At 42.2% G+C, this 27,990-nt stretch overlaps 3 protein-coding genes across 17 annotated transcripts; 1 reads left to right on the forward strand and 2 right to left on the reverse strand.

The window, feature by feature from the left end:
- Window positions 1-97: 97 nt before the first annotated feature.
- LOC6553169 (tropomyosin-1, isoforms 33/34) lies at window positions 98-27,628 on the reverse strand. Of its 14 annotated transcripts, none has more exons than XM_026977537.1 (10): window positions 27,405-27,504; window positions 24,290-24,439; window positions 23,671-23,796; window positions 13,654-13,787; window positions 12,155-12,272; window positions 9,482-9,552; window positions 7,964-8,039; window positions 7,724-7,786; window positions 5,585-5,654; window positions 98-780 (listed from the first exon to the last, which is right to left on the reverse strand). In XM_026977537.1, the coding sequence occupies exons 2-10, from the start codon at window positions 24,401-24,403 to the stop codon at window positions 704-706; spliced, it is 849 nt and encodes a 282-aa protein (XP_026833338.1). In that variant the 5' UTR covers window positions 24,404-24,439; window positions 27,405-27,504; the 3' UTR covers window positions 98-703. The 14 variants fall into 14 exon arrangements, with proteins under 14 accessions (XP_026833338.1, XP_026833336.1, XP_026833351.1 ...); XM_026977535.1 differs by lacking the exons at window positions 9,482-9,552; window positions 12,155-12,272 and adding exons at window positions 8,635-8,705; window positions 13,356-13,473 and having other exon boundaries at window positions 103-780; XM_026977526.1 differs by lacking the exon at window positions 98-780 and adding an exon at window positions 827-1,226 and having other exon boundaries at window positions 27,156-27,628.
- On the reverse strand, window positions 17,814-22,075 carry LOC113563928. Of its 2 annotated transcripts, none has more exons than XM_026977508.1 (2): window positions 21,184-22,075; window positions 17,814-20,720 (listed from the first exon to the last, which is right to left on the reverse strand). In XM_026977508.1, the coding sequence occupies exons 1-2, from the start codon at window positions 21,539-21,541 to the stop codon at window positions 19,489-19,491; spliced, it is 1,590 nt and encodes a 529-aa protein (XP_026833309.1). In that variant the 5' UTR covers window positions 21,542-22,075; the 3' UTR covers window positions 17,814-19,488. The 2 variants fall into 2 exon arrangements, 1 of the variants encoding a protein (XP_026833309.1); XR_003407702.1 differs by lacking the exon at window positions 21,184-22,075 and adding an exon at window positions 20,871-21,030 and having other exon boundaries at window positions 20,628-20,720.
- On the forward strand, window positions 18,312-18,638 carry LOC113563929. Its single transcript, XM_026977553.1, has 2 exons — window positions 18,312-18,464; window positions 18,523-18,638. Exons 1-2 carry the CDS (start codon window positions 18,312-18,314, stop codon window positions 18,622-18,624), a joined length of 255 nt encoding a protein of 84 aa, XP_026833354.1. The 3' UTR covers window positions 18,625-18,638.
- Window positions 27,629-27,990: the final 362 nt, after the last annotated feature.

The following is a 27,990-nucleotide window of genomic DNA, read 5'->3' on the forward strand; positions in this document are numbered from 1 at the left end:
TTCAAAATCCGATTAAGACAAGTTGAGTTTTATATGCAAATGATTTCAGTTTATTGATCGTAAAAATATTGAGTGGTAAATAAAAATACATACATTGTTATATTTGTTTTGCACGCTTCATAGAATTACAAAAGCTATGTCAAATGTGTAAATTTAATTTATACGTCGTCGTTAATATATTCTATTAATATACCTCTTTTTCTTGTTCTTTAATCATATACAAAGGCCATAGAAATTTTGTAGATACACTTCGCAAACTGCCGTAAAACACAAGCTACAGAAATTTGAAGGAAATTGACTCTGGCTTAAGCGATACTGAGATTTTTTTTTAAAAAGATAGTGATTAACGATATTGAGTGGTGGGCTTTCTGGGGTTTTGTATTTTAAATATTACACATACTTTTTCGAGCTGGAATGTGGTTTCAAGGAAAATGGCAGCGTTTTTTGCGTTATACAACTCTTTTTAACTTTAGGCTCCATATAAATTGTATTAGTTATTGCTAAAAATTTACTTTATTGTAACACTCTCGCGCTTATGTAAGAAAGTTGGTTTTGGAATGCTTAGGCGAAGAAGTGTAATGCTAAAAATAATTTGTAAATCGGACGTCCAATGCCTTCGGACTCCAATTGCTCTTCATTTTCTTAGTTGTTCCGGCTGTAGTTGCTGATCTCCTCCTCATGAAGTGAGTGGGCCTCATTCCCCCTAGTAGTTGTTCAGATCGGCGTACTCCAGTTCCTGGGCGATGGTTTTGTACTTTTCCTTACCTTTGCTCACCTCGTCTGCAGCAGGTGGAATAGATAAACGAACGGAATAAATATGGCACGATTATAGGGAATTTGATTTTCAGTTGGCTGCTTTATTGCTTAGTTTGGATACAAATAATAAATAAAAACGTTTGAGTCAAACAAATACACAATTGTTTCAACGCTTCCTCCAATTGGTCCGCAGTCAAAATCAATCTACAAGCTACTCATCTACGAACACACAAATCAAAAGTGGAGGCTACTATGAAGATACGAGTACAGTGCGCCTACAATTATGCTACAGTAAAAACAATCGAAAGGTGTGCCGCCACAACAAGTAGTGGGTGTGCGGATCGATTTTGGTGTGGGTGCGAGGGGCCGTCAAGGTCGGGTCGCTTATTCCTTGAGGATGAGCTCGACGAAGGCGGTGTCGAGATCGTCTCCAATGTCCTTGTAGCGCTCCTTCTCCAGGACCAGGTCGTCTGTTCGAGTTGGTGTGTGGAAAATCATAAAAGAACGCAAGAGTAAGGAACAGAAATTAATAAAAAACGCATAAGAAATCATTAGAATTACACTTAAGACCTCACACAAACTAAGACCTTCACACGAAAACTTATAATCTGGACAATAACTGATAATAGTTACCTCTGTTCGAACAAAATAAATAAAAAGCCAGCGGTTGAGTTCGCAAAATCGGCGAGTTGTGCTAGCTGTTTGGTTAAAGTAAATGAAAAAGGTAGCAAAAACAGAAAATAAAAGCAGCATTTCGTTTTTATAATGCTTTGGCTAACTGAATGTTTAATTCAATTTCGTTTGGCGTTATTTCAAAAATAAAAAAACGTGCTCTAAACTAGGTTTTTAAAAGCAGGGCAGCATGTGGTAGCAGTGGTTTTCTCTTTCGGTGAAGTGCAACAGCGATTTCTGGCGCGGATGTGGCGAGCAGGTCTTAAGCCGGAGGTGCCTCGCCTTCGGCAGCAGCGGGAGCCGCTTCTGCGGGCGCGGCTTCAGCTGGAGGAGCTTCGGCGGCGGGGGCTTCGGCAGCAGGAGCTTCAGCTGGAGCAGCCTCGGCAGCTGGAGCTGCTGCATCAGCTGGAGCTGCGGCAGCCTCAGCTGGTGGAGCAGCACCCTCAGCAGGAGGAGCAGCACCCTCAGCTGGCGGAGCAGCGCCTTCAGCGGGTGGAGCAGAACCTTCAGCTGGCGGAGCAGCACCCTCAGCCGGAGGAGCAGCACCCTCTGCCGCCGGAGCAGCCTCTCCTTCAGCGGCTGGCACTGGCTCTGGCTCGGATCCGGGTGGTGGTGGCTCGTAGTTCTTGACGTAGGGCACCTCGGCACCCTCTGGGGGCAAATCGATCGAGTACTCGAATGGCGGTGGTGGTGGTGGTGGAGGAGTGGGCTCCTTCGGCGGAGTGGGTTCCTTTTCCGGCGCCTTTTCCTCTCCGGGTGCAGCGGGCGCACCCTCTGCCCCGGGTTCGCCTGCAGCGGCTGCTGCTTCTGCGGCTTCCGCTTCTGCAGCTGCGGCGGCTTCGGCTGCCGCTCGTGCCTCCTCCATGGCGGCCAGTTCTTCTGGCGTGGGCGTCGGGAGCTTGGGAGTCGGCGGCTTGGGGTTGCGCGGATTCCAGAACGGCTCCAGACCCTTAATGAGGTCCACGAAGGCCTCGTCCAAGCTGTCGCCAATCATGCAATAGCGCTCTTTTTCAACGATTAGGTCGTCTGGTTATGGCGATCAGTATCGGAATGCGAAGATGTTTGTGAGAAAGGCAAGACAAGCGATGGTGACGGGTATAGAGAGTATAGAGAGAAATCAAATAAAAAGTGAAACGGAATAGAAGCGTAAATTGAAAAGTAAACTGAATAATCTTGGGTGGGAAACAGTCGGATTTGATGGCGGGAAGGAGGAGCAGGCGAAAGGGCTCACAATCCGCGAAACACCAAAATTACATTCCCATGGAAGAACACTTCAAATTATATACATTGCAGCTTATTTACATTTTCGGATTATCAATTATTATTTTGGGAGCTTAGGGACTTGAATAGTTAGTGAGAAGGAAAACACTTTGGCCAGTTCTTGAACGCCGAGATCCTCCTAGAGATCCTTTCATCTATTTTCACTGATCGCAATAAAACATGTTCGGGGTTTCTAAGCAGGAGGGGCTTCAGCGGCGGGAGCGGCTTCGGCAGGTGGTGCTGCTGGGGCTTCGCCCTCGGCTGGTGCCGGAGCAGCTGCAGGTGCTGCCTCTCCCTCAGCCGGCGGTGGTGGTGGCGGTGCGGCGGCGGCTTCCCCTTCTGCAGCCGGTGCTGGTGGAGCAGCTTCACCCTCAGCAGGCGCAGCTGCAGGTGCTCCTTCTGCCGGTGGGGCTCCTTCTGCAGCTGGTGCTCCCTCGGCTGGTGGGGCTCCTTCCGCTGGTGGGGCTCCCTCAGCTGGTGGTGCTTCTGCGGGCGGAGCAAAGTCCCCAGGCTCCGCGTTCCTGACGTACGGCACCTCAGCACCCTCTGGGGGCAGATCGATGGAGTACTCGAATGGTGGTGGTGGTGGTGGCGTGGGGATCCTTTCGGGTTCGGCCGGTGGTGCCTCAACGCCGGGCTCAGTTGCCGCACCAGGCTCACCGGGAGCAGCGCCCTCCCCTGGTGCACCACCCTCCCCAGCCTCTGCGGCTGCCTCCTCGCCGAGGGCGGCCAGCTCCTCGGCCCTAGCCTTCGCCTCAGCCGCGGCAATAGCAGCGGCCTCCAGGGCGGCCTTTTCCTCCTCGGTGAGCTCCGGGGTGGGTGGCTTCGGATAGCGCTCGTTGTAGAATGGCGGCATGCCCATCATCTCCACGAAGGTCCAGTCCAGCTGGTCGCCGACGAGGGCATAGTGCTCGATCTCTTTGATCATCTCGTCTGGCGTGGCGGATGGGTGTGGTGGTTTCGTGGTTTTTTGGTGGTGGTTCAAGGGGTTAGAAAGTCGGATTAGAGCAGATTCGAGAGAGAGCAGGGCGATAGAACCTTCAGTGGTGGCCAAATGTGGGTGGGGCACACAGAGTCGGGGCAAACACTAAACGCTGGACGATCGATGGGCGGGCGGGTCATACGTTTGTCGAAAAATACTTTATTTGTGCAATTGCAGCAGCATGGTATGTATTGTATAGTATATGTATTGTATAGGTATATATTAAAGTATAAATAATTAATTTATGTAAATCGTAAATAGATCAAATTAGAATTTTTAATGCCATTTCTTGTTGCAGCATTCTTCTTATCTTCATTTGGGTGTCACGGTATTCAGAATCAGAAGATTTTGTAGTTAGTGTGTGGAAATTGGTTTTTGTTTTATTTTTTTTTTTTTTTTAATAAAATTTATCTGAACCGGTGGACGATTCGCAATTGGAATGATGTGCGCTAGCTAAAATTGTCTTTTTGTTGTGGAATTGAAAACTCTATCGAAAGAGTGGTTATAGTTTGTGGGGTGGTAGGCGTGGCGGCAACTTAAAAGTAGGCAAATATTACACAACGTTTTGCAAACACGACAATTTGTTTAAATATGTATAAACAAGGTAAACATTAGCATATTATTAATACAGTTAAGCTGGCGACAAAATACAAAGTTTTAGCGTAGAATTTACTCTTTAAATATAAATAACAGCGATTGTTTGTCTCTCTATTCAATACACGTAAACTAAAAAGAAGGCGGCAATGCGTGTGTTGTCCAAGTTGTCATCTCGTCAAATACAAAAGTACAAGTACAAATACAAGTACATGTATAATTTAAGGTTTAAATTAAAACAAAACAAGGTAGGGGTAGCAAAACCAGGCGTAAAATCAATCGAAAAAATATTAAATTTTGATTCAACGAAAGAATATTGCAACAGTATTGTAAAATGGCGCTAGCTGCCAGTCAACCGTTCGAATTTTGCGAAGTGCTATCGAAAGTATCGAAAGGATATCGAAGTAATCGAAAATATCGAAATGGAATCGAATCGTGAATTGGAATGCGCTTGTGCTACGAGAATGTTTTGCTTTAGTTTCTGCCCTTCCATCTGCTTCATTCATTGAGTTTATGTTTATGTTTAGAGTGTGTTTAACGCTATTTTTGATTAACTCTCCCGTTGCTTGGCGTTCGAAGATGGCTTTCGCATCCGCATGGAAGACACTTCTGTCGGCGTCCTTGGATCTTGTCTCGTATGGGTGGTGGGCGTGGCGTGGCGTGGGCGGTGTGGAGTGGAGTCGAGATATGTTCTCTAGTATTTAGATATGGAAAGCGCCAGTTTTGTGTGCGTGGGTGTTTTTTGTTTGACGTCAAAGCAGGCAGTTTAGTTAATTTACATAAGCAAATTAGTTGTTTACATGTTCTGTATGTCATGTAAGGTGGCCTCCATTTCCTCCTGCAGCAGTTTGTTCTTGCCCCGCACGTTGAGCAGGTCATCTGGATTCGATTTTTGGTCAGTTTTTTGCAGTCGTGGCAGGGCGGGGCGGGGCAGGTCATGCAACAAGTGGTTTAGCAAGCAGCGCAAGTTGTATTTTGTTAAGCACAATAACAATAACAACAAAATTATATATGAAAAGTAAACAAATTGGAAAATCAAATTATAAAGTGTTGCATTATAAAAAAATAATAATTACAAAATCGAGGTACATAAAAAGTTCACTAGATCACAATCGGTACTGGATTTGGAGTAAGGAAAGTAATTTTGAACCTACTTATAGTACTATAAATCATAATAAACAACAATAAAATAAAACTTTCATATTGTACTTTAATTTAAAATACTGCTACACATAGTTGAATATTTTCAAGTTTCTCAGCTATTTTCAAGTTTCTCCTACATTCTCAGTAAAATTTGTATAAAATCTTTGACGGACATACCTTCGAGCCTGTCGACTTCCTTCTGCAACTTCTGAACGGAGCGTTCAGCGAACTCAGCACGAGCCTCAGCCTTTTGATTGATTGAAGAGGGAAAGAGGTGAAGAGTTGAGTTAGTTAAATGATCAATATTCAGTGGAGGGAAAGCTACAAAAAGTGGCTACAAATGCAGGCCAGAGTTGAAGAAGTCAAATGCAACGAACTTCATCTCTTGCCCGACTGCAAAACATAAATTCTGAATGGGAAAGCTTCACTTTCCACAACTCATTCAGAACATAGGTTCAATCAATATTTCACTAGCCAAGAAGCTTCCCAAATATGCTACCAAAACCAGCAGTAAAACGTATTAAATAAATGGAACGTGACAAATGAACATTAGTCAGTAACCAAATGCGAAATGAAACTAGTTAATAAATGTGTATATGATACGGATTAACGAAACATTCAACCGAACAACTTAGAACTATATCGTTTTTGTTTGATTAAACTATAATGCTTACAAACTGCTGACGCTTGTGTACTTGGGGCTTTTAGACAAATCCTAAATCAGACAAATTAAATGTCGTTAGGGGAATGATAAGAGCAACGATTACTGGTGGAGGCTACGCAGTCACTGCATATAAAACAGAAAATGCTGTTAAGATCGCAATTCGACGGAATCTATAATCTCTATAAATCTATAATCTCTATAAAAACGCCAACGCATTTCTGCGGCGACTTACAGCTTCTACATTTAATTTGAACTGTATGAGCTCCTGTTCGTAATATTTCTGATTGGCGCGTGCCTAGACGTCGAGGAAAATACAACAAATTATAGTTTAAGACAATAGATCAAGATCAAGTTCACGTACATTGGGTTGCTGTGCGTGTGTGTGTGTGTGTGTGTGCGTGTTGCTGCAAGGGTGTGAGTTTTTGAGGATCTTAGGTAAAATATCTACCGAAATAAATGTCTCATTGAATTAATTTCGATCGTCTACATAGCGATAATTAATTCGATTGCCGCTAATCAGGCAGTAGCTTTAGGAGTGGTTTCTAATTTGTAATTGTAGTAATTGAAAATTCTTCGTTTTCTATGGGTTTAACTATGGTTTTTCCCACTTGCAGTCAATGCACAAAAAGTTGTTTTCAATTTTGAACAAATGTACACACACACGTCTTATGCGGGAGATTGGTTCACAGATACTTGCCCATGATGTACGCGATCTATAGCGATCTATATCGATCTATGTCAATCTATTGATCTTAAACTCATAACTTGCGCAATTCGGTTTCATTTGCTGTATTTTCACAAAGCGTTTGTTGTATTTGTCACATAAAAGAAAATATTAAATGTCGAATTGACGAATATGTACAGTAAATTTAAAATTGAGAATAACGATTTGTGCAATTCAATATTTTCTTTTTTGTTTTAATTTTAGTGCTTAGACTAAGGTTAGTAAGTAGGTAAGCTTAGTGGAATTTGCATAATTAATTTACATAACCAACACCAGAGATTCTTTTCACCGAGACCATATACAGTACTTATCAAAAAGTTCGACACTGTCGTAATACCTCTTTCAGGGAATGATCCAATACTTTGATTTGCGTCTCAAAGGTTTCCTCTTTTTGTGTGGCCTATGAGTTTCAGTTTTTGGTGTTCGGTGTTTTGGCAAGCGGTTGGGTATTGTGTTATAGGCATATTTTATAGAACATAAATTAAGTTTTCATGCAAAAACAAATCAGTTTGTAGGTGGCAAACATCCAGCAGGTGCGCAAATTAGCGTTGGGTAATTGGCGTTTTTTAGCGGCAACATTTAAACAAGTATATGGAAAAAGAACAGAAAATAGAAATTAGTAAAAATAACAAAGGAGTATTTCGCTTGATCTGTAAACGAATTTCATGTCGGTAGACATTTTCAAGGAATTAGTACGAATACAATTGAAGTATTATTCCCTTCTTTGCAAGGGGAATTGCATCGAATACACCTTCTCATTCATCGCCATTAGGTTAAACAAACAAAATGAAGAACAACAACAAAAGATAGCGTATATTCGCTGGTTTGGACACTCGGTTCGCATGGATTTCGGGCTGGGAAGCTCCCTTTGCTTTGGGCCACTTTTTGGTGCCAAGATGGGCGTTTTTGTATCGTATCTAGTATCTACCTCCTTTAGACGGGTGTTGAGGGTCTTGATCTGGTTCTTGTACTCCTCCTCACGTTGGTTGGCCTACATTAATATCGTTGTTGTTTGTTCATTTCGTGGGCAATTTGTTTGGGGGCGTGGAGGTTGGGGAGTTGGGGGTATATTCAATTGAAATATTTAAGAATGGTTTGTTTAAATCGTTTGGCAAATACAACTCCAATGGAGCAATGGGTAGGTTAGTCAACCTTTGGATATACTGACCTTCTCCTCAGAGACTTCCAGGGACTTCAGGTTGTTGCCAACCACGCGCAGCTCCTCCTCAAGCTCCACAATTTTGCTGTTGACACGCAGGAAAGATGGCACAGAAAAAGGTTGATAATTAAATAGTTGCTCCATAGTTCGGTTGGGATAGATATGAAGAAGAATAGCACAACTCATGCAATTGTTAAATATAAAGGTTTCTTTCAAGCGCAATTTATGCCCGAGCAATGCCAAAAAAACACAAGACGGTTGACCAACTCCAAGCTGACAGCACTTCACTTTCGAAAAAGATCTTGCCGATGGAGGCGATGAGTTAAGTTGACTTGGTCGCGTCGAGTTGACTTGGCCAAGATGGCCAAGAGACGAGAAACCGTCAAATCATGATGCGAAGGTCTGGCAAATATTTTTCTAATAATAATAACAATTGTTTTTGGACCAGCGCAACTCGAACGATTTCACTTTTTTCACTTTTCCGTTGCCGTGGCTATATTAATGCGGCTATTTATATCTATGGAAATTAAAAATAAATATTTGAGCATCTCGGGCTTAAATTGCGCGCAAAAACAGAAACAAACGTGGCTTATATTCAACCAAATGCAGTTAGTAGACAGTAGAAAGACAGCGAAGAATATATTTGAGGCAGATGTGGGGGCTTGGCAGTGTGGACAAACCTTTCGCTGAGCTCGACCTTCTCCTCGGAACGCTCCAGATCCTGTTCCATGAGCACCAGTTTTCTGGCCACCTTTTTGGCGCAGGGCGGCAGGGCGGCATGGCGGGGGCGTGGCATAGCGGGGGCGTGGCAAGGTGTTAGCATTGTGTTAAGTACACACATTTTGGTTTGGGTTGGTTTTGTATTGGTTTGGCATGGGTTACGGAGGGCATAGAAAAAACGGTTTTCGAGATTAGTTTCGTGTCTGGCCAAAAGCAGCGTATGGCAAAAAATGTGAATACTGTGCTGGTTTCATTCATGATACATGGCCACAGAGAGCAGTTGGGCTAAGGAGCTGAAAGTTCTCTGTCATTCCACGTTCTCCAATCTTGGGGAGCGGTTTATGAAGCGCATTGACCTGCAACTTCAGGTCATTGCAGCTCATTTCCTCAATTCACCTCAAGTGGAGTTCACTGCGCTTTGCAGCAGAACTCTGGCGTTTTAGACCCAGTGAAACTGAGTGGAAATTTTCAGAGACTTTCAAACTTCTCGCCTGAACTGCTCCATGTTTGTGCTTTTGATTGATCTAAACTATTTGAGGTATAGCATGCTTTATGTCATACAAAACATTGGGATATTCACATTTTTAACCAAACATTGTAAACATATAGGCAAAAGCTAGCTAGCTAGAAAAACAAGAACAAAATCAAATTTCAAACTCAACAGGGGGAAATGCAAAAATATAAGATTCACTTTGTTGGTTTAGATGAGGTTAGGTTGTGGCGGCAGTTTCAACATTGTTTTCGTTATTAGGCACATAAAGACTTTAACTCGAACAATATGTATTTAAATCTGGACTTATAACGTACTTTTCACCCTGTTCGGCACGCTCTTCGGCACGTTCCAAATCGGCTTCAACCATGGCCAATTTACGGGCAACCTTTTCTCATATAATATTACACATGGATTCATTGGTTCATTGTTGATTGATTGGTATAGTACAAGGAACGTCGGGTGTACGGGAGAACATATAGAAAATGTATTTAATTTCATGGTTTTTACAAAGGTTTCGTTTAGTAAGTGAAACAGAAAATCTTTGGATGTAGTATTTATTATATTTTAATGGTATTATAAATGGTTTGGTATGGTCTTTTGTGTGGTGGAGTTGCATATTTTAGTATAAACAAAACAATATGTGTAGCCTATTGTTATTGTGTTGCTTTCAGTTGTTTATCCCTTAAAACTTGTGCTTGACGAGTGGCTCTTCCATATCCATACTTTTATTTATTGTACTCAAGCTGTTTGTGCAGCATAACATATTGCTTGGGAGTTCTTACAATATTTGCAACTTTCAAATTTGTTGTACATTTCCCGGAAACCAAAGACCCTATTTCGCAGAGTATACCCATAAAATCTCTAAACAATTAAATATAAACCCATCTCAGCTAAAGGAAGTTACTCTCGGTAAAAAACATTAAAAATTTAACAATACCATATAGAAATCTTGAGATGAACCATTCCACTGATTGCCTTTTTCCTATTATAACATAATCATAATCTGCACCCAGAAACCTGTAAACTATTCTGGCCAAAAATGCGGAAATGTCTTGACCCATTTAGGGGCAAAGCCTATAAACTTTAATGGCCTTGTTAGCCAAAACTGATTTTAATTTCCTCCTCATGCCGATATGTTCCGGTGTGCTTAAAAGATCCCAGTGATTCACGAAGCCAATGCACCAAGACTGAAGTCAAGTCAGGTCTTTTAACTGGAAGCGTGGTTGCTCCACGCACATTCCTGGACACTGACTCACGACACTTTCCAATGGCCTACGTCTGAGGGTCAAGTGATCCCCTCTCGCACAATGCATCATCGATCGTTTTGGCCTGGGTTTTTAGGCACTTATGTCATGGCCCACCGACCGATGAGCTCCATGAGCATGGGCGTGCGAAATCTACTCGAATCCAATCGGATTCTCTTATCGCCGGCAGTTGAACAAACCCTTTGCCCCTTTCAGTCCCATTTGTACTCGTATTTTCACGCTTTCGTACAATCGTTGCCTCTCTGTCTTAGTTTCTGCGAAAAAGATAAGGTAGCGAACTCAAAGAACAATACTGCAGAAATGGGGCTTATCTGCGCATGTAGTATATCAGTCGGTATATTTTTTCTATCCGATTGACGTTGTTGTGCACGTAAGCATTTAGGCCACACCTGGCTTTAGAAAGGCAAGACTTATAGGGCGTAGAAAAAGACATTGTGCATTTATATCTTTACTCATAGATGTGCTGGCAATCCATCAAAGCAGTAAGCCCTAGTCCGAATCAATGGTAGATGCATCAATTTTGTAGCTTCACTTATCTAAATTCAACTATTTCCTAATAGCAAATTGTCCCATATTCGGCTAACAAATAGAAGTCTACATCATAGCTACAATTCTAGACCCCATATCTCCTCCACCTATAAATGTACAACATCATGAAGTAACCAAATATTATCTGCTCCATTTCATTGGTCAATAACATCAAATTAGTTTTATGCTGCAATTATATATTTGTATTTATATATTCTTGTTGTATATAATATGTTATATAAACATTAATTTGCAAAAATATTATTCCAAAATTAGACATTTCCTTGGGTTAATTATAGACTTAAGGGGTGCTTCTCTATGCATACAACGTGAGTATAAATTACATTTTCTTTACAAATACGTAAATCGAATGGAAATAAAAAGAAAAAGAACAAGTGAAGAAAGTAACCCAATTACAATTTAGTTTTAACAATCAATTCAGTGGCGATATGCTTTTCAAGCTGTTTATACGTGGAAGAGCATTGAGTACAATTAATAGAGTACTTGTGGACATTGTATGGACCGCTTAACAATTACTTTACATAATGCCATTGGTATTTTACATTACATTAAAATACACACACGAGCAGGAGCTCCAAAATAGTGGGGCTCTGCTCACACATTAGAATCGAAAGTTCATTGGATTGGATTTACATTGTACATATGTACATCGACTAATACATCATCATCATTATCGTCATAATCTATACACGTATATATATTGCATATTGTCAGGCGGGCGGGCGGTGCATGATCTAGGTCTAGATCTAAGCTCTAGTTGCCCTCAAGCATCATTCGTAATCGTCGTGGTAAGCACAAGTTTTGCATCAACACGCTGGCTGATTCCTGTGCCAAGATTCGGGTTTCTCTCAACCCTTTAGCAATCAATTCAATTCAGTTCAATTCAATTAGATTCAATACAAATTCAAATCACTTTGATAGCCGCTTGACAAAGGAAACAGATCAGGTGTCGTTGTTGGGATTATTGTTGTGTTCGTGGCTTGTGGAGGACAAGGTGGAAGTCTCTTCACCAACAGCAGCAGATGCAATAGTTCTGGATGCGTTATTGTTGTTGGTGCCACCAATATCGCTGGCATTGCATGGCTCTGGTTTACTGATTTCGATATTGTTACTGTTACTGTTGTTGTTATTGTTGCTTAGCTTAATAGAAGACAAATTGGTTTTTAGCTGCACCTCATCGTATTTCTTGTCAGCCTCCTCAGCAAGGAAACGCGCTTCCTTCAGCTGATTCTCGAGAGCGTCCATGCGTTCTTCATCGGCAAGGGCGCGGTTCTCAAGAATTTTGCGAGCACTATATCATATATAGTGCGATATGGTAGAGTACATATGGATATAAACCCCATCGGTTGCGACGACCATGCCCATAGAAGACAGTGACCAAGTGGTTAGCGATGATTTGCCGTTCCCCAGTGGAATTGCAGTTGGTACAGCCGAAAAGTTTTCACGAGAATCATTCGACGTCATCGTCCACATCGTGGGGTGTTCAGTGTGGTTGTTGTAGTTATAGTTGTAGTTGTTGCAATTGTTACGACAAACAGATGTTTTACACAAACATTCACATAGAGAGATACATTTTTGGTTTGTGAATATTGCAGTTTGGATGTAGTTGGTCGTGGTTGTTGTTGCAAAAGAGACAGAAATTTGTTGTTGCCAGTTGAGTTAACAATTCGGAATTTTCTACTTAATTAACAAGAATTTTACAGGGGGAAGGGGACACTAGGGGAGACGGAAAGGGTTAAGCAAGAGGCTTAAACTGTGTTTGGCTTCATCGAAGCGAAATGAATGGATATGCAACCAATTTGGTAGCTATTATTTTAAGGGGTATTTAAGCCAACGGACTAGTCTAGACTGGATTTAGACCAAGAACCAAACACACTTTAGGCTTCGTCTCATTACAATCACTGGGGGATTTTTCATTTTTTTTTAGACATAATTGTTTAACAGCCATTTGACTAATAGACTACTATAAGCCTAAGTAGGACATGCTGTCTTATACATCATTTTACAAAGTCTTTACAAGAATTCAGAGCAGATCCATGGTGTTCCAGTTCCAGCGGCGGGTCGACATCTTTCAACAGGGCAAACTAAATGCTGTTTACAGAACGTCTTACACACTAACTTAGATACATCGTTATTATCGTTAACATTATAAAAGTGACCATTATTATTATAACGACGGCGGTTATTGTCGTTGTTGCAGAGTCGGTAGAAATTAGATAGAAATTAGAAAATAGAGAGCGCAGATAGATAGACCCAAAACCTAATTAGTAACGCAAATGTTGACCAAGTGAACCTAACCTCAAGGAGCAGAGCCTAATAACCCTAATGCCCTAAAGCGGAGACCAAATTCCGCAAATGAATTCGTAGACTATACCTCTTCGTATTTCTTATCAGCTTCTTCTGCAATTAATTTTGCTTGCGCTAATTGGTTCTCCAATAGAGCTACTTTGTCATCTTCCATATTTGTGCGATTCTCAAGCGCTTTTCGTATCCTGAATTGGTCGCAGCATTGCGAAACGATATACAGATACGATTAAAAATATATGTTGTAACTCGAGCTTAAAAATTCTCTGTGAACTTAAGAAGTATTTAACATATTCGGGTACAGTGGGGGATCATTGGGTAGATTGGGTAGTGGGGCCAGGGACTTTAGGTGGTAACGTGGTACTAACCGTTCGCTCTCATCGGCGGCCTGAGAGGCTTCCGACAGCTTGGCTGTGGCGGAGCCCAGACGCTCCTCAGAGCGCTCCAAGTCTTCTTCGAGCAACTGGATGCGACGGTTCAGAGCGGCAACCTCGGATTCGGCCTATAAGACAAACGTTCGATGGTCGAAAGAACCAGATATAGCATATCCATTCGCTGAGCACTTAGGGCTAAAATCTTAATGTCTACTTTACTTCTTACGGTGCTAGACCTTATATGTTTTGGGGCAAGAAATACACATAAATACATAAATAGTTGCTACTTTTGGTTTGGGAAAACATACTATCCTAGCTTCGGTTTGGTCAAACAAGACAGCTATGATGTATTACTCCTGCATTTGCGCTCCCTTTAACCCCCTTTTGAAGTACTTAAAGTGCTAAACCTAATTTCCTCCCTACAATGTCGACCGTTGATCCCATTTTCTTTTGCGGCTTCCACCTGTAAAGAAAACTTCCTTTTTCCACCTCGTTGTTGCTGTTGCTGTTGTTGTTGCTGTCGTCGAAGCAAGGTCATAGCAAACCCCCCAAAGACGCCCTAAAGCACCGATATGAAATGATTGCGTGTTGCTTTGCTGGCCAAGTGTAATCGATACTCGCCATCAAAGTTAAACAAAAGTTCAACAACACCACTCTACCTGATATGGCTACTAGTCCAAAAATGAAGCCAATACAAGGTTCATGGCGTCATGACGTCATCGATTGAGTTTGGTCGAGAGTTTTCCCACCGTCTACAATACTATACCCATTAAAGAACGGAACATATTCGCTGCTTTATGGCCTTATAGAGGCCGCAGCACGTCGAAACGATGAAAAGCGAAAACAGCGCGCTAAGCAACCGCCCAAAAATGGTGAAAAAAGTATATAAAATTAAAGGCGAATCAAACTTTGAATCGAAAACGGCTGAAAAGCAATTGGACAAGGCAGTCCGGTGCCACTTCTAAGTTCCATGTCCATGTCCATGTCCAAATCCATGTCCAATGACTGATATGGTGCCGGGCATGGCGATAGAGATGGATATAGAGCTACTGCACTGATATGTACATGGAATGACTAAGTGAGCGAATGAACATTTGAACAACTGAACCACTGACCATCTGACGACGCCTAGAACCAAATGAACGATGTGAGTGCGGGTCGTAAAAGTATCGTGTGATTATGAATTGGAACCAACCGTGCTGGGTTACGTCATCGTACAAAATACACACACACATGAGCGATAAAAAGCATTTCGAATTGGGGGAGCAGGCAACGCAGCTTTCCAAACACGAAAGTCACACAACAAAACCGCCGATGAAGCCCAAGAGCCAGCAGCACAAGAAAAAATGCCAAAAATCGAATACAAAGTGAAGGCAAAGAGAGCAGTTCATATACCCTTGCCAAATCAAATCATCATATCTTTGTTAGACCTCAATAAAGAGTTAATTCTTAAGTCACCGGTAAATGTGCCCAAAAAGCACCAAGTTATAATGGAGTGTGCCTCGTGTTCATATGACAACAATAGGTTATGGTTTGAAATAAGCATCGGATTTGATCGTTTTTATATTGAAACTTGATCTATTCTTAGTTTTGGAGAAGAGTCAAATTACGCTTAGTTATACTTTGTGTGTAACCAACTTCTGCTCAAACTGGTTATACCCCTTCATCAAGGGTAGTCCCAAATCCCAAAAAAAAAGAAGAGCAAAGCAAAGAAGTTGAAGAGTGGATTCCAGTTGGGTTTCGTTTTGTAGCGGGAGTTCCAGTCTCCTCTCCTCTTGCTGTGTCTGTCTCTTTTTCGAGCTCATTAACAAAACGTATTGAAGATTAAACGCTTTATTAACGGGCCAAAACGGACGAGGGGAGGGGGGAAAATCAGTGGGCAAAGAAAAGCGGTGAGAGAACACGTTCCCAGAGAGAGCGAGACAGGGATGTGCGAGAGTGTGGCCTCCAATTGTTGTGGAATGTATGAAAAATGACCGGCAAAGTGCAAAAAAAAAAAAATAAATAAATAAATAAAAAAAATATAGTTGAAGTGCCGAAAGAAACTCCATAAAATCCAATGCAAAACTGTGGCCGAGAAATGGTACCAGAAATTGTTGACGGCTTAGTCACACACACCTTGAAATTTACGTGTTTTGCGTTTTTTTTTTTGTTTTATTGCCCTGGCAACCGAAAAATAAAACACCAGAAAGAAAAAGACTTATTGGAGCGGTACACGTAGGGCGTGTTTTCATTGTGATGATGCATTTTTAATTATGAACCGAAAAATAAGCCATGAAAATGTAAAACACTGCGCTAAAGACGCTGCTCTCAAGCATAAAATATTTCTTTCTCAAATATGCCGTTTGTCTGCGGAGTGGAGAGGTGTGGTGGGAGGGGGAAAAGGGCGGAGCGATGGCGTCATATGCTGTAATCTACGAATTACGAAACTGGCAAGAGGCAAAGCACACAAATCAAAACCAATTTGTCACAATGCGCGCATTGAAATTATCAACGTTCAATTGCAAGAGGGAAAAGCGAGGGGAAAATGGTGGAAATGCTAGAAATGGGGGGAAATGAGCGGCAGAGTGACATTGAAAGCATTGTATAGAAATCCGGAATGAAGCAAATTATGTTTTGTTTTAGTTTTCATTTTCCTCGTTTTGTAATGCGGGAAGCGAAACGTCAATCACTTGCTGGCAGCGTGGAAAAGACTCAACTAGGGAGTGAAATCACGCTTTAGAATCTTTTCAAATTCAAAATCAATTCGAATTCGGAACGGAAAAGTACAGTGAAGCTGCTTCAGGGCGAACTTCATGCAGAATAAAGCAGTTCTATCTTACTGCTTTAAAACTTTTTAACTCAAGTATAGAAGGAAGGTCGTGCTATGGAGTTTAAACTTTTTTCAAAGTTATGCTCCCTCAGCAATGACGTCATTGTGCACACACACACATACGCTCAAAGGAGCCCGCGCACTCAATTGTCTAATTAGAATTGAATTAGGAACATGGCAGAGCCAACGGGCAAAAAAGCTGCGAAGGCATTAGCAGAATTAAACCACTTATTGATGGCCGTGGCGTAAAAATCATAATTAATCGAATTTAGAACACCGCTAGCTAAACGATGTGGCTTCTTTGCCGGACTTAAAGCCGGTTTTTCTTTTTTCTTCGAATTTTTTTTTTGTCGCTGAGAAAGCAGAAAGCTAGAAGGCCAACCGAATCGCTCAATTTACAAAAGATTTCTTTCCTCCTTTTTGGCCTTATGTAAATGGGAGAGTGACTGGTGGTCGGTCGTCTGCATGTGTGTTTGTTTTATGCTAATTTTCGAGTGTGTGTGCTGTCAAGCGGGAGATAACACGCAATTCGAAAGGTGAATGAATTCGGTCAGCGATAAGAACAGTTAGCCCAAAAATAGAGTTAGGAGGGACGGGACCGGAAGCACCCTGTATCTGAGCCCGAAAATTCGTTCACCACGAAAAGAACAACAGCCAGACTGGAAAAATTTACAAAGAGTAAAAACAACAGCTTCAAGAGAGAGCTCAAAAAACAAGAGAGCGCCACCTTTTCAAACACTTGCGTTGTCCCGCTCCCGCACACGCAAACGGCGGCCAAAGAATAGAAAGAACGAGAGGGAGAAAGAGGGGGCGAAAGAAATGCGCTGGACTATCTTGTCTTTTTTTTCCGTCATTTAGGTAGGATTTATGCAAAATTCAGAAGACAGGTCACGCAGTCGTTTGTTTGCCCAAACCAAGGGGTAGCAAATTAAGTAAGTGGCTGGGCTGATCTTACTTCTTCGCGGCGCACCACCTCCAATTGCAGCCGCTTGTGGAACTCCTCGCACTCGTCTTTGTACTTCTCCATCTCCTCTTTGGTCTGGCGCATCTTCTTCTTCAGCACGTCCAAGAGAGTGCCTTGTGGAATGGTGGTCGTCATTTTTGTTGTTTTTTTCTTCTACTTGACTTTAGCACAGAGCTTGTGGGTGTTTCTTTCTTTTATCGTGTGACTGGGCACTTGAGCTCGATTTTTTCCTTACTGAAGAAGCACTCTGCCTATTCGGACAGCACACCAAATTTAATTTTCAATTTGGAATGGAACACACGCACACACAGGCCGAAACGAAAGAGCTCGGTACACACACACACTCGCACACTGAGTGAACGAACCACCGGTTTTTTTTACTTTGATAGCTTCAACTTCAACTGCTTTTACCCTGGCTGGGGATCGAATTTAAAGGGCAGTGTTTGGTGGCAAAACTGGCAGGCGAATAGGCTGCGTTTAAATATTGAATATTGCTATTTGGTGGCAAAAACACAAAAACGCAGAGAGAGAGACAACGACGACGCGACTGCGACGAGTACGTAACTGGAAATGAATCCACCGAATCGCCCGTCGAAGCGGCGGTGGTGGTTTGTGCGAGCGGGACAAATGTCTGCTGCTGAAGCTACTGCCTTCCAGTCTGTCTGCCTCGCCTAAAACGGTGCGCCAGTGTGTGTGTATGTGTGCTCGCGCGTGTGTGTGCGACTGGAAAACCTGTTAAAAGCCGCTAAAATTCTGTCCATGTCGACATTGTTGTTGTTTTGGCATTAATTAGTGAAGAAATATTTTGGATTTTTGTCATTTCCAGGCAAATAATATTATGCAAAAATCGGGCATGTAAAATGGGCAGCGAAGAAGATGAGTAAAGCGGTGTGGCAGGTGTGTGCGTGCGTGAGTGCCAACGCAACCTCTCCCCCTCCCACTCGTTCCACTAATTGCTTCCACTACGGCAAGCGGAAAACACAAAGCCGGCGCTTTATCACGCTTATCAGCAAACAACGTAAGCGCAACGTAATGACTAATCACGTTATGCTAACCGCTTTGTTTCGAACTGCTTAACCACCTGTAGCTACATATAGCTACACTTCATTCCCGACTTCCCGGCGATGGCGTAATTGTTTTGATAATGCAAACAATGAGCGCTCGTCCATTTTTAGCCGGGCGACATTGAAGAGAAATTAAAAGTAAATAATAGTGGAAGGTCGCGCCGAGTATCGGCGTTTAATAATTAATTTGTTGGCCAATTTTGGAAAATCGAGCTTGGCCGCGGCACTGCATGTTTTATGCTTTGGCCATAAATGGCCGGGTTTTCCTTTTGGCTTTTCAAACTGTGTTGCCTTTTTCGGCGCACTGAGCAAAATTAAAACAAAAACTGAAAAATGAAAAGCACTAATACCATTTAGCGGTCTTATCGGACGCTCTCTTTCTCCCGCCCGCACAGCAGCAGGCGATAGAGAGAGACACAGGGAAGGAGAGCAACAGGTGGCCTGTACGGTGGCGAGTACCGTTAGATATTCCAGCAATTGCGTAACTAATTAAACAATTGCCTGCAATTAAGTAAACTTGCACAAATTAATGGAATACTTTTAAAAGTAGAAAGGGAAAATCAAAGATTGAATGCTTTGCTAAAATATTTTAAGCTCGTAGTTAAATTTGTACCATTTCTAGGAACTCACGCACTATTAAAAACGTTGAAGCAACATTAATAAGCAAATCGATTCTGCCTAGTGAAAGGTGAGAGAAATAAGTGGTACGAACGAAGTGGGTCAAGATATACCGCAGCTTAATCTTTACCTAGGGCGAAAAGAAAACACGAGGGCCGAATAAAGACCCTGGGGCCAGCCAAGGGTTAAGGCACAACAAGAAAATCGCGAAAATACCAAGACGAAGACGACGACGTAATCGCTTTGCAATTTCAATGCGAAAAAAGACAGCGACAAATTGGAGCAATTTCTGAACCTAACCAAACTTTGGAGTCCCCTTTCGCAGAGCAACAACAAGGTGGCTTCTTCGCTTAATTTGGAGAAGATATAGATTAGTAAGGAATGTGCAACCAACTTCCAGTCTCGCGACCACTAATTACCCGTTTGAGTTGTGTGTTCATGATGTTGTGCAGCTCGTTGCGGATGATGTTGAACTTCATCATGGTGTCCGAACTAAAGATGGACCTGCCAAAGGCCAGGCCTGGATAATCCGCACAGCGTCCCTTGTTCCGGCGAGCCTCCCGCTCCGCCACAATCTCGGCCGCCTCACTGGTGCACCGCAGCTTGGACCACTCCGCCGCCTGGTTGTCGTCATCGTCGGCCAGTGCGATGCCCTCATCGATGGCCCCGGCACTGAGATCGGTGGCCAGGCTGTCGCTGCTCACCTCCATGGGATTGGAGCGTTTGCTGCGCTCCTTCTTGCCCGAGGACTTCTTCTTCCGGTCGGATTTCTCAGACTTCTCCGACTTTTCACCCTTCTCCCGCTTCTTTTTCTTGCTCTTGGAGGTGGTTGTGGCTGCTGGTGGGGCTGCATCTTCGGCTATCGAAGATGCGGCCGGATGGGTCGCCCCTTCATCCTGCACGCTGCTCTCGTCCGTGGGTGTGGGACTGTTGCTGCCTAGGGAATTGGTCACCGATTCACTAAGGGGCAGGCTTAAAGTGCTTCTGCTGGGCGGCAGCACCTCCTCCGGCTGCTGCTGTGGTTGCTCCTCCTCCGGAGGAGGTTGCGTCTCGCCCCTGAGATTGGAGAGGGCGCTCTTGGAGTCGCCGCGATAGAGGGCGGCCAGGATCTCCTGGACATTGGGCACATTGGGACGGCGAGTTCCCGAGAAGCGCGGATGATGCTGGTGGCCACGACGCTTCAGCGAGGCGGGAACTAGACTGGTATTGCTGGCTGTGTGGCTGCCAGTGCCACTGGTGCTGGAGTCGTCGTGCTCCATCTCCGAATCGCTCCAGAAATCGCTCACTGGCGTAGAACTCCTGCTCCGCCGGAGTGTCTCGAACCTTTCGTACAACTGGGCTAGATACAGTTCGGCCTCCTCATCGCAGTAGTAGAGCAGGTCGTCCAGCAGGTTCAGCTGCTCTTCGATGGAACACCAGCGGGATGATAGGCCCGAAGATTCCGATTGCGCCCTCGGATTGCGAGTGCTCCTGGTGCCGGCGCGCTTTCTCTGCTGCCTGCTGCACTTCTCCTTCGCCTTATCACTTTTGAACAATTGTTTCTGCTGCCTCTGTTTCGGTTTGGCAACTGTTTTGCCCGACAGCGGCTGCACTTGTGTTTTTTCTGAAAAGTTAAAAGGGGGTTTTTCTTCGATTGACTATGTTTGGGGTCGTTCGACCGTGTTGACCACTCTTTCCAATTGGTATTTTGAGTATATTTACAAACTGCTATGTTGTGTTACTTTGTTAATATTTACAAAATGTAATTATTTACTTTAAATTTTGTGTAATTTGTGGCGAAAATTGCTACGTGAATTTCTTTACTGGAACCAGCTGTTGCTGGATGGGGCAGTGTGACCAGTGTGGAATATGTCAAAAATACCAATTGGCCTGGAAGTGCTGACAACGGTGCATTTCTTGCTGGATCATGTGGAATTAGCTGTCCAACGACACCGTTTCCAGCTGCGTTGCCAACTACATGCGCACTGTGCAAGGCTGAATGCTGACTGCTACAGCACTTGCAGCTTGTGTGCGCGTGTAGAATAAGCAATTTGAATTTCGCATTTAAGTATAGATAAACTGTTTACGCTTTTGCTGCGGCTGCTTATCCTGACCGCCGCTGGTCAGTAAATGGCGATGTGCTCGCTTGATTTGATGGGCCAACGATTGGCGGCGTGTCGCGTTGCCAACGAATTTGATTTTGGGGCCTTGCTTAACGGTAATGCTGTTGCCGGTTAACGGTGGCACTGTTGCTGCTGCTCTTGCTGTTGTTGTTGCAGCTGTAGTTGTTGCTGGTGCGGCTTTTGTTGCATTTTTCTGCTTAACTTTAACTGCTGGCGCGGTGGTTGTTGTTGTCGGATGGGGTTTGTTATTGTAACTCACTTTTTGCCATACATATGCATTATTAACTTTCGCAGTTCCTATGTTTAATGTTTTCTCGTACATATTAATTATGAGCAATGCCTATTGTTGTTGTTGTTGTTTCCGTGTGATTTGATGCGTGTTGTTTTAGAGTCTTGTTTTTTTCTTTTTTGTTGCGGATCTTAAACAGCTGGACTCATTGTACCGTTAGTTTCGCTATTTTTATTGATGATTTAATACAGATCTTTTGCGAATTTTCATCGGCGCGTGAAAATTTGCAGAGAGAGATAGAGAGAGAGTCAATTTCCGCAACACTTTTTATGTAATTATACAAATCGCTAGAATTTCACTTAAAATCGCTTTAAATGAAAGTAGTGATTTTTGCTAAAATTTGATTAGACCGAACGGGTTTTCATTTAACGTATGCCGGTATATAATTTGGTTGTAATTAATTGAATTAACTAAGTTTTTCTTGCTAGATTTATGAGCGGGCGGCTGCTGCTGTCTTTTCTGCTGCTTTTTCCTCGGCCCCTCGTTGTGTTGTGTTTGTGTTGTACTTGAATTTTGGGGCCATGCGCTCACCGTTAGATGAGCATGGGGAAACTCACTGGCTCACTATCTCGCTCCCCATCCCCATACCCATTTGGCGCTCTCCCACTCTCTAGCTCGCTCTCTTTCGCTGCGTGTGGCACGTGTGCGAGTGAGTCAGCAGTATGGATCAGCATAGGATCCAATATGGATCCCCACCCACCCAATGAGCGAGAGAGAGAGAGTCCGACGGAGTGAGTGGGGGTGGGAGAAATCTCTTTTTTTTTATCTAACAGATTTCCTTCTCCCAGAAAGAGAGCATTTTCAGCATTTGATTCATTTAATTGCTTATCTCTGTTTTTTCTCCATTTTTCAATATTAGTCAGAGGCATCCGTTCGCTTTGTCATATTTATTTAGGGCTCTGGGCCTGGCCATGTGAATATGGTTGTTTGATAAGTAGTTACCTTGTGGATCCACTGCTAGCGATAAGTTTTCCAAGCGCTTTACCTACTAAGACCTTTTTGAAACGATGCCAAATGTCCTTGAAATACTTTCCGAAAATGTGGCAATCAAAAGACGAATCGCAATTCGAATTCTTTTTGGAAACACTGAGGCCCAACTACGAAAAGTGTTCTAGATACGAAGCTAATTCAGAGAAATAGAGAGTATGCGTATTTTTTTTGCAAGAACCATTTTTTTTATTTGGCAAGCCAACCGAAGAATTCAGTGCGGTTATTTGATATCTTGCGCTGGCTATTTTCAACGAATTTAAAAATAGCGCCTCTCTGCACAGGCGTTGCCAGCCCAAAGGAGAAGAGAAGAAAAGAGAGCAAGTGAGAGCGTGCTACGTGTCAATTGCTGACTGCTTTGTTTGAAATTCAAAAAAGGAATTTATGATGTTTTTTTGGAATGTCAGAGAACACACAAAATAAATGTTTCCCCCAAACAATTTCTCCGATTTCAAGCTGCCATGAAATTGGCGTTAAATTGCCGCTGCCCCATTTTTTAAACAATCTCCACCCAAAAGAAACCGCCTGCTGTCACCAAGTCACTTCAAAAACGCCTCTTATGAATTTATGTGTATTTCTTGCCTTGAATGCATTTCAAAATATTGAGCAGGAGCATTCAAAATATACGTATTTTTCTTAGGAACTAAAATGGCTTATGGTAAGTTTCAGGGGAAATGTCTTAAGATTCTGGACATTTAAAATCTGACAAATGTCGGACTACATTTTCAAATGATTAATGGAATGTTTTCCTTGTGTTTCAAACATTTTGTTAAGTGTCTTAACTAATTAGTAGTTTTGGGGTCGCTTAGACGCTTTTTCTATATCCAGTTCAATATTTGTCAAACTTAAATTTGAGCTACCAGATTAAAATAACATGAAAGGGAAAAGATTTTAACGATATTTGTATGTGTATTCTGCTTTCATGACTCAAAAGGAATTGAAAAAATACTTTAAGCTCGAATACAAAATGCCCAAGTAATAGCTTGGCGAATATGATAACGCCAAATTGCACAAAAAAAATACCAAATGGAGAACGATTCAATAAAGTTTGAAAAATGAGTCATTTCAATTGAAGACTAGAAATGTTTTGAAACCAAGGCAAACGCTGGGGTCTTATCGTAAACATAGCTTAAGAAATACTTTAAAATGGTAAATATTTCGGAAGATAAACTCACGTTCTGCAGAGCCTTGTTCTTCTCCTCCAGCTTGCCGGTGACCAGGGTCAGGGCTTCCTGGGTCTGATCCAGCTCGTTCTCAACGGTCTGGATCTTCTTCTGCAGCTGGCGAGCCTCCTCCTCGGCCTGCGGATTCGAGCAAATGAAATCAAATGTTATTCAAAAGCAATTCAAAACAGTACACAGAATACACAGAAATCGCATGTGCTAACAAGATTTATAGTGTTGTGTGAAAGCCGGCAATTATGCTCTTTGTTTCATTAAATGCTTTTCGATTCGCAGTGCATGATAGCCATCCACTGTATCATTGCAGGCTTACACCGAAAACAAATTGGGTTCCATTGAAAAGTACTATTTCGTGATTAAGTAATGTAATAATTACACATCTATAATTATACAATGTATAATGTTCAAAAATGATTGTTTTTGTTTTCAAATAAGTCTCTAAATTTTCAGAATTCTTTTCGTTTTTTTAAGATGATCTTAGTGTAACGTGTAACTCTGATCTCATCAGTTTATTATATGGGTCCGCCAATTTTGAGCAGTAAGTTATGAAGTGCATTTTTTACCGTGTACTGGGGCTGGGAAAAGGGAAGGAGAGGGGGGAGGGGTGACTCACCTTCTCGGCGCGGGTGTTGGCATCGCGTGCCTCCTGCTCGCAGACGAGAGCGCGCTCCAGAGCTCCGTCCTTGTCGACTTTCATCGCTTGCATCTTCTTCTTGATGGCATCCATGTCTGTTTTGTTTTGCTACTCTGCACTCGAAAGAAACTGCAATGGAACGGAGATGGCGATCAGATTGTGGCCCAAACTATGGCCAAGTGCAGGCAATAAAGCAATTAGCAGCTTTATGCGATAATCAGCCATTGCAAGCGGAGTAGCGGAGTAGCGAAGTCAAGACAAGGCTTGTGCGAAAGTGAAACTCTGCACATGTATTTGCATTTTATGATCAACCTATAAATGAGGATCCTGCAATCACAGCTTCGTTTGCATCTATGTTCCATTCCGGTTCTTAACTTTTAAGCCCAAGCAATCTGCATGTAATCACTAAAAGTGGCATATCTTCTTCCATTTCAAGAGACTCAGCGAATAATTAGCAATAATGGATAGCCTTATTTGGACGAAAGGTGGCAAAGCCAATAAATTATTCGGCCTGGCCAAAACGGAATCACCCAAGGCCCCCTTTTTGAAGCCAATCGCATTGTTCGGGCTCAACCAACTGATAAATTGAGAATTTAAAATTTCGCCGGCGTCTCTGCGCGACTTTTATTGCCCGATTCTTTCGCTGATGTTTTGAACTTTGAGAGTGTTTTCTCATCTCGTCACAGTAAATCATTTAAACGAGAATACCTGAAACTGGCAGCGCATGCCCGACTTTATTTTCTGGGGGATACCTCAAGCCGAAAATGCGGTGTTTAGTTATGCAGATCACATCGGATCGTATGGATCGTGGTGGAGCCAAACGAAGCTGGGAGAACTGGGGACATTCTCAAATAGAGAGTTTGTGACCAGGCAAAATTGTGTCAGTTGCTTTGGGTAATTCTAATCTGGGCCAAGAAATCGCTGCGTAGATAAAGTTTTCAAATGCTTCGAAAATAGGAGGAGGTATTGGAATGATTGTACGCACATTAAGTGTGTTTTTTAATTAAAATTGCATACTTTTAGGAACCACGTATTGTAAGGCAATACTATTTATATTTATATTTACACTAAGCTTTATCTTTCAATTATTTTCTTATCAGTAAGGTGCAGATGCTGAAGCAACCATCCTCGAATACAAAACCCAAGATGAGTCACCCACTGAGCTGCAGTGGAGCGAGACTCCAGAATCCAGACTTCTGACTCAATGTGAACGCAGCTGGAGGGTTTTTGGCCCCTCCTTCGGCCCATGGACACCCCTTCCTCCTGGCCAACCCGAAACCCACTTGACCAACATTTGTCATGGCTCGAACCGAGTGCAGCCGGCGGCTAATTGACTCGAGTTTCGCCCCGTGAAATTTTAATTCTTTATTACGGCTCATCGCTGGCATTTGTTGTTCGGCTGCCTTAAACATGCATTTATTTTTAAAAACTCTGTTTACATTCCTGAGCCTGATCCGCCGAAGAGAAGTGGCACTGCCAAAAAGCGCCAATCGAATAAGCCAAAAAAAAAAACGTTGAATTTTAATGAAATCGCAATCGAGGCAAATTTTCTGTTCGCTCAAAAAACATATATTGTATATATATGAAAATCTGCATGTGTATGGCTATAAGTCGATTAAGGTGACACAGTGAGTTATGTTTGCGTTGATTCAGCACTAAATTCGCATGACATCTTATAACTCCCGGCAATGACATATATATAACCGAAAAATGGGCCTACATTAAAGGGGCTTATAGATATTTAGAACATCCTTATGGCGAGAATATGCTATCACTAGGAAAAAAGGAAGTATTTTTAGAGGCAAAGTATCATCCTAATGTAATTTTGTGCTACATATAACTTTTCAAAAAGATACGAAGCTTATACAATCGGATCCCCTTATTTTTATCCTTGGCCAACTGACTGCCCACCTTTATGAACTTGCACTAAGCAATTCGTACTTTTCTGCCCAGTTTAAAGGTTTCAGATATTTTGTGGCCTTTTAACATCTAGCTTTCCACGGAAAATTTTCCAAATTATCGCATGGAAAATTCAGAATTTCATCATACAGAATACAGAATTTTCTATTCTTAGATTTCGATATATACACACGTTGGTTTAAATGGGTCTAACGCATATAGATTATTTAGCCAAATGCCTTGGGCGATACTCTTGCAGCTTTCCGCCTCTTTCCTGCTCTCTATTTCACTGCTTTGTATCTGTAGCACACACGGATTGTATCTAAAAATAGGCCAATCAAGGCATCTGTTGAATATCTTGCCTCTCCACGGATATTACTTAATACTAAGCTGCGAGGAAGGGAGCTTTCTGGGAAATTCTTGGCGCATTTCGCCTACGTTCGCTTCAGATTCATTTGGCAGCTACGGCCAGCGGTCGTGGATCAGATTTCAAATACAAAAGATACAAAATTGCAAAATAAATGCGCGTGTTTCGCAGATACTTGGAAATCTGCTTTACAGATTCTCATACATTTTGGAACAACGAAAATTTTAATTTGGGAACACAGTTTAAGAACAACCTTATTTCATCTATATCTTTACTCTAAGAATGTCTCCCTTGGTTTCTGAAAAGGAAAGCAAGCCTACAGGCTTCGATAGTCCTTTCCGCGTAAATTCTTTACTTCAGCCACTAAATTTCAGATCATTCTAAATTCCCACTGACCATGTTCATATATCTCATGAATACTTTTAGCTGAAACCCTATATAGCGACTTGCGGTTAGCAGACAAACTTGACAAGGTCCCCAGAATCGTTATTCTTAGTTTTTTGCGAACTGCAAAGGTGCTTAACCTCTATTTGGGTTTTTTCGATTCTAGCTGGAAATATCTTCAATTTTATTCAATACTTGCGGATGATTAGGGGTACAAATTACACAGCACTTTGGTGGATTTTATGTTAGATTTGCAGCAACGTTTTGGTTATGTAATTATACTGTTTGGTTGAGTTTAATCCTTTTCAAATTAGAATTGAATTCTAGCACAGTTAAAATGATTTTTTAAGCACTCGACAAGTTTTTTTTGTTGAAATATTCAACGATATCTTTGCTTTTTTAAATTTTTTACTGATCAACGATAACGTATTCCTTTTTACTTACAAAACTTTTATTCGGAGTTATCCGCGACTTGAACGGATTGTGATGTTCAACTGAAAATATTTATTCAATATGTTGACGTTCGATGCTCGCCGCTTGGTCGATTTCGAGCGGTTTGCGCTGGTGTGTGTGCGTGTGAGCCGCCGCACAAGTGCGCGTGTGTGCGTGAGTATCTGTGTGCGAGAGTGCGCACTTTTCGCCCAAAAGCCAGCCGATGTTGTTGCTATTTGCGTTCACTTTGGAACTGCACTTGGCTCTCAATTTACACCAAGAGCATCAGCGAGCTGTTCGGCTGGGGTACAATAGCTTATGCACTGCGCGAAATGAACAGAGGGGTTCTTTCTTCTTATATATATACTTATACATATTGTATATTTTATAATTACATCGAAATGTAATTATGTAGAATAATTTAATTGGCAATTTATACTTAACTTATTTATAAAATTAAGTCGCACCTAATAATTAATGAAATTGAATAGAACGGAAGAATAAAGCCAAAACCAATTTACTTACTCATTCTACTATTGCTATTGAATAATGAATAAACTACTGAACTGAATGGATTTATATAGGTTTTTCCTCTTTA

Source organism: Drosophila erecta, unplaced genomic scaffold, assembly GCF_003286155.1.
Source record: "Drosophila erecta strain 14021-0224.00,06,07 unplaced genomic scaffold, DereRS2 tig00000000-arrow-pilon, whole genome shotgun sequence".
Lineage (NCBI taxonomy): Eukaryota > Metazoa > Arthropoda > Insecta > Diptera > Drosophilidae > Drosophila > Drosophila erecta.

Bases quoted from the DNA above. Each gene is read 5' to 3' on its own strand.
- LOC6553169 (XM_026977547.1), bottom strand. From the start codon at position 24,403: ATGGATGCCATCAAGAAGAAGATGCAAGCGATGAAAGTCGACAAGGAC. The intron at 13,788-23,670 runs GTGAGTTTATCT...TTTGTCTTATAG, and splicing joins AGAACAAGGCTCTGCAGAAC to GCCGAATCCGAGGTTGCCGC. The intron at 2,455-5,584 runs GTATGTCCGTCA...CGCCATAACCAG, and splicing joins GGAAGTCGACAGGCTCGAAG to ACGACCTAATCGTTGAAAAA.
- LOC113563928 (XM_026977508.1), bottom strand. From the start codon at position 21,541: ATGTACGAGAAAACATTAAACATAGGAACTGCGAAAGTTAATAATGCA. The intron at 20,721-21,183 runs GTAAACAGTTTA...TTAACTTTTCAG, and splicing joins TAAGCAGCCGCAGCAAAAGC to AAAAAACACAAGTGCAGCCG.
- LOC113563929 (XM_026977553.1), top strand. From the start codon at position 18,312: ATGAGTAAAGCGGTGTGGCAGGTGTGTGCGTGCGTGAGTGCCAACGCA. The intron at 18,465-18,522 runs GTAATGACTAAT...AACCACCTGTAG, and splicing joins GCAAACAACGTAAGCGCAAC to CTACATATAGCTACACTTCA.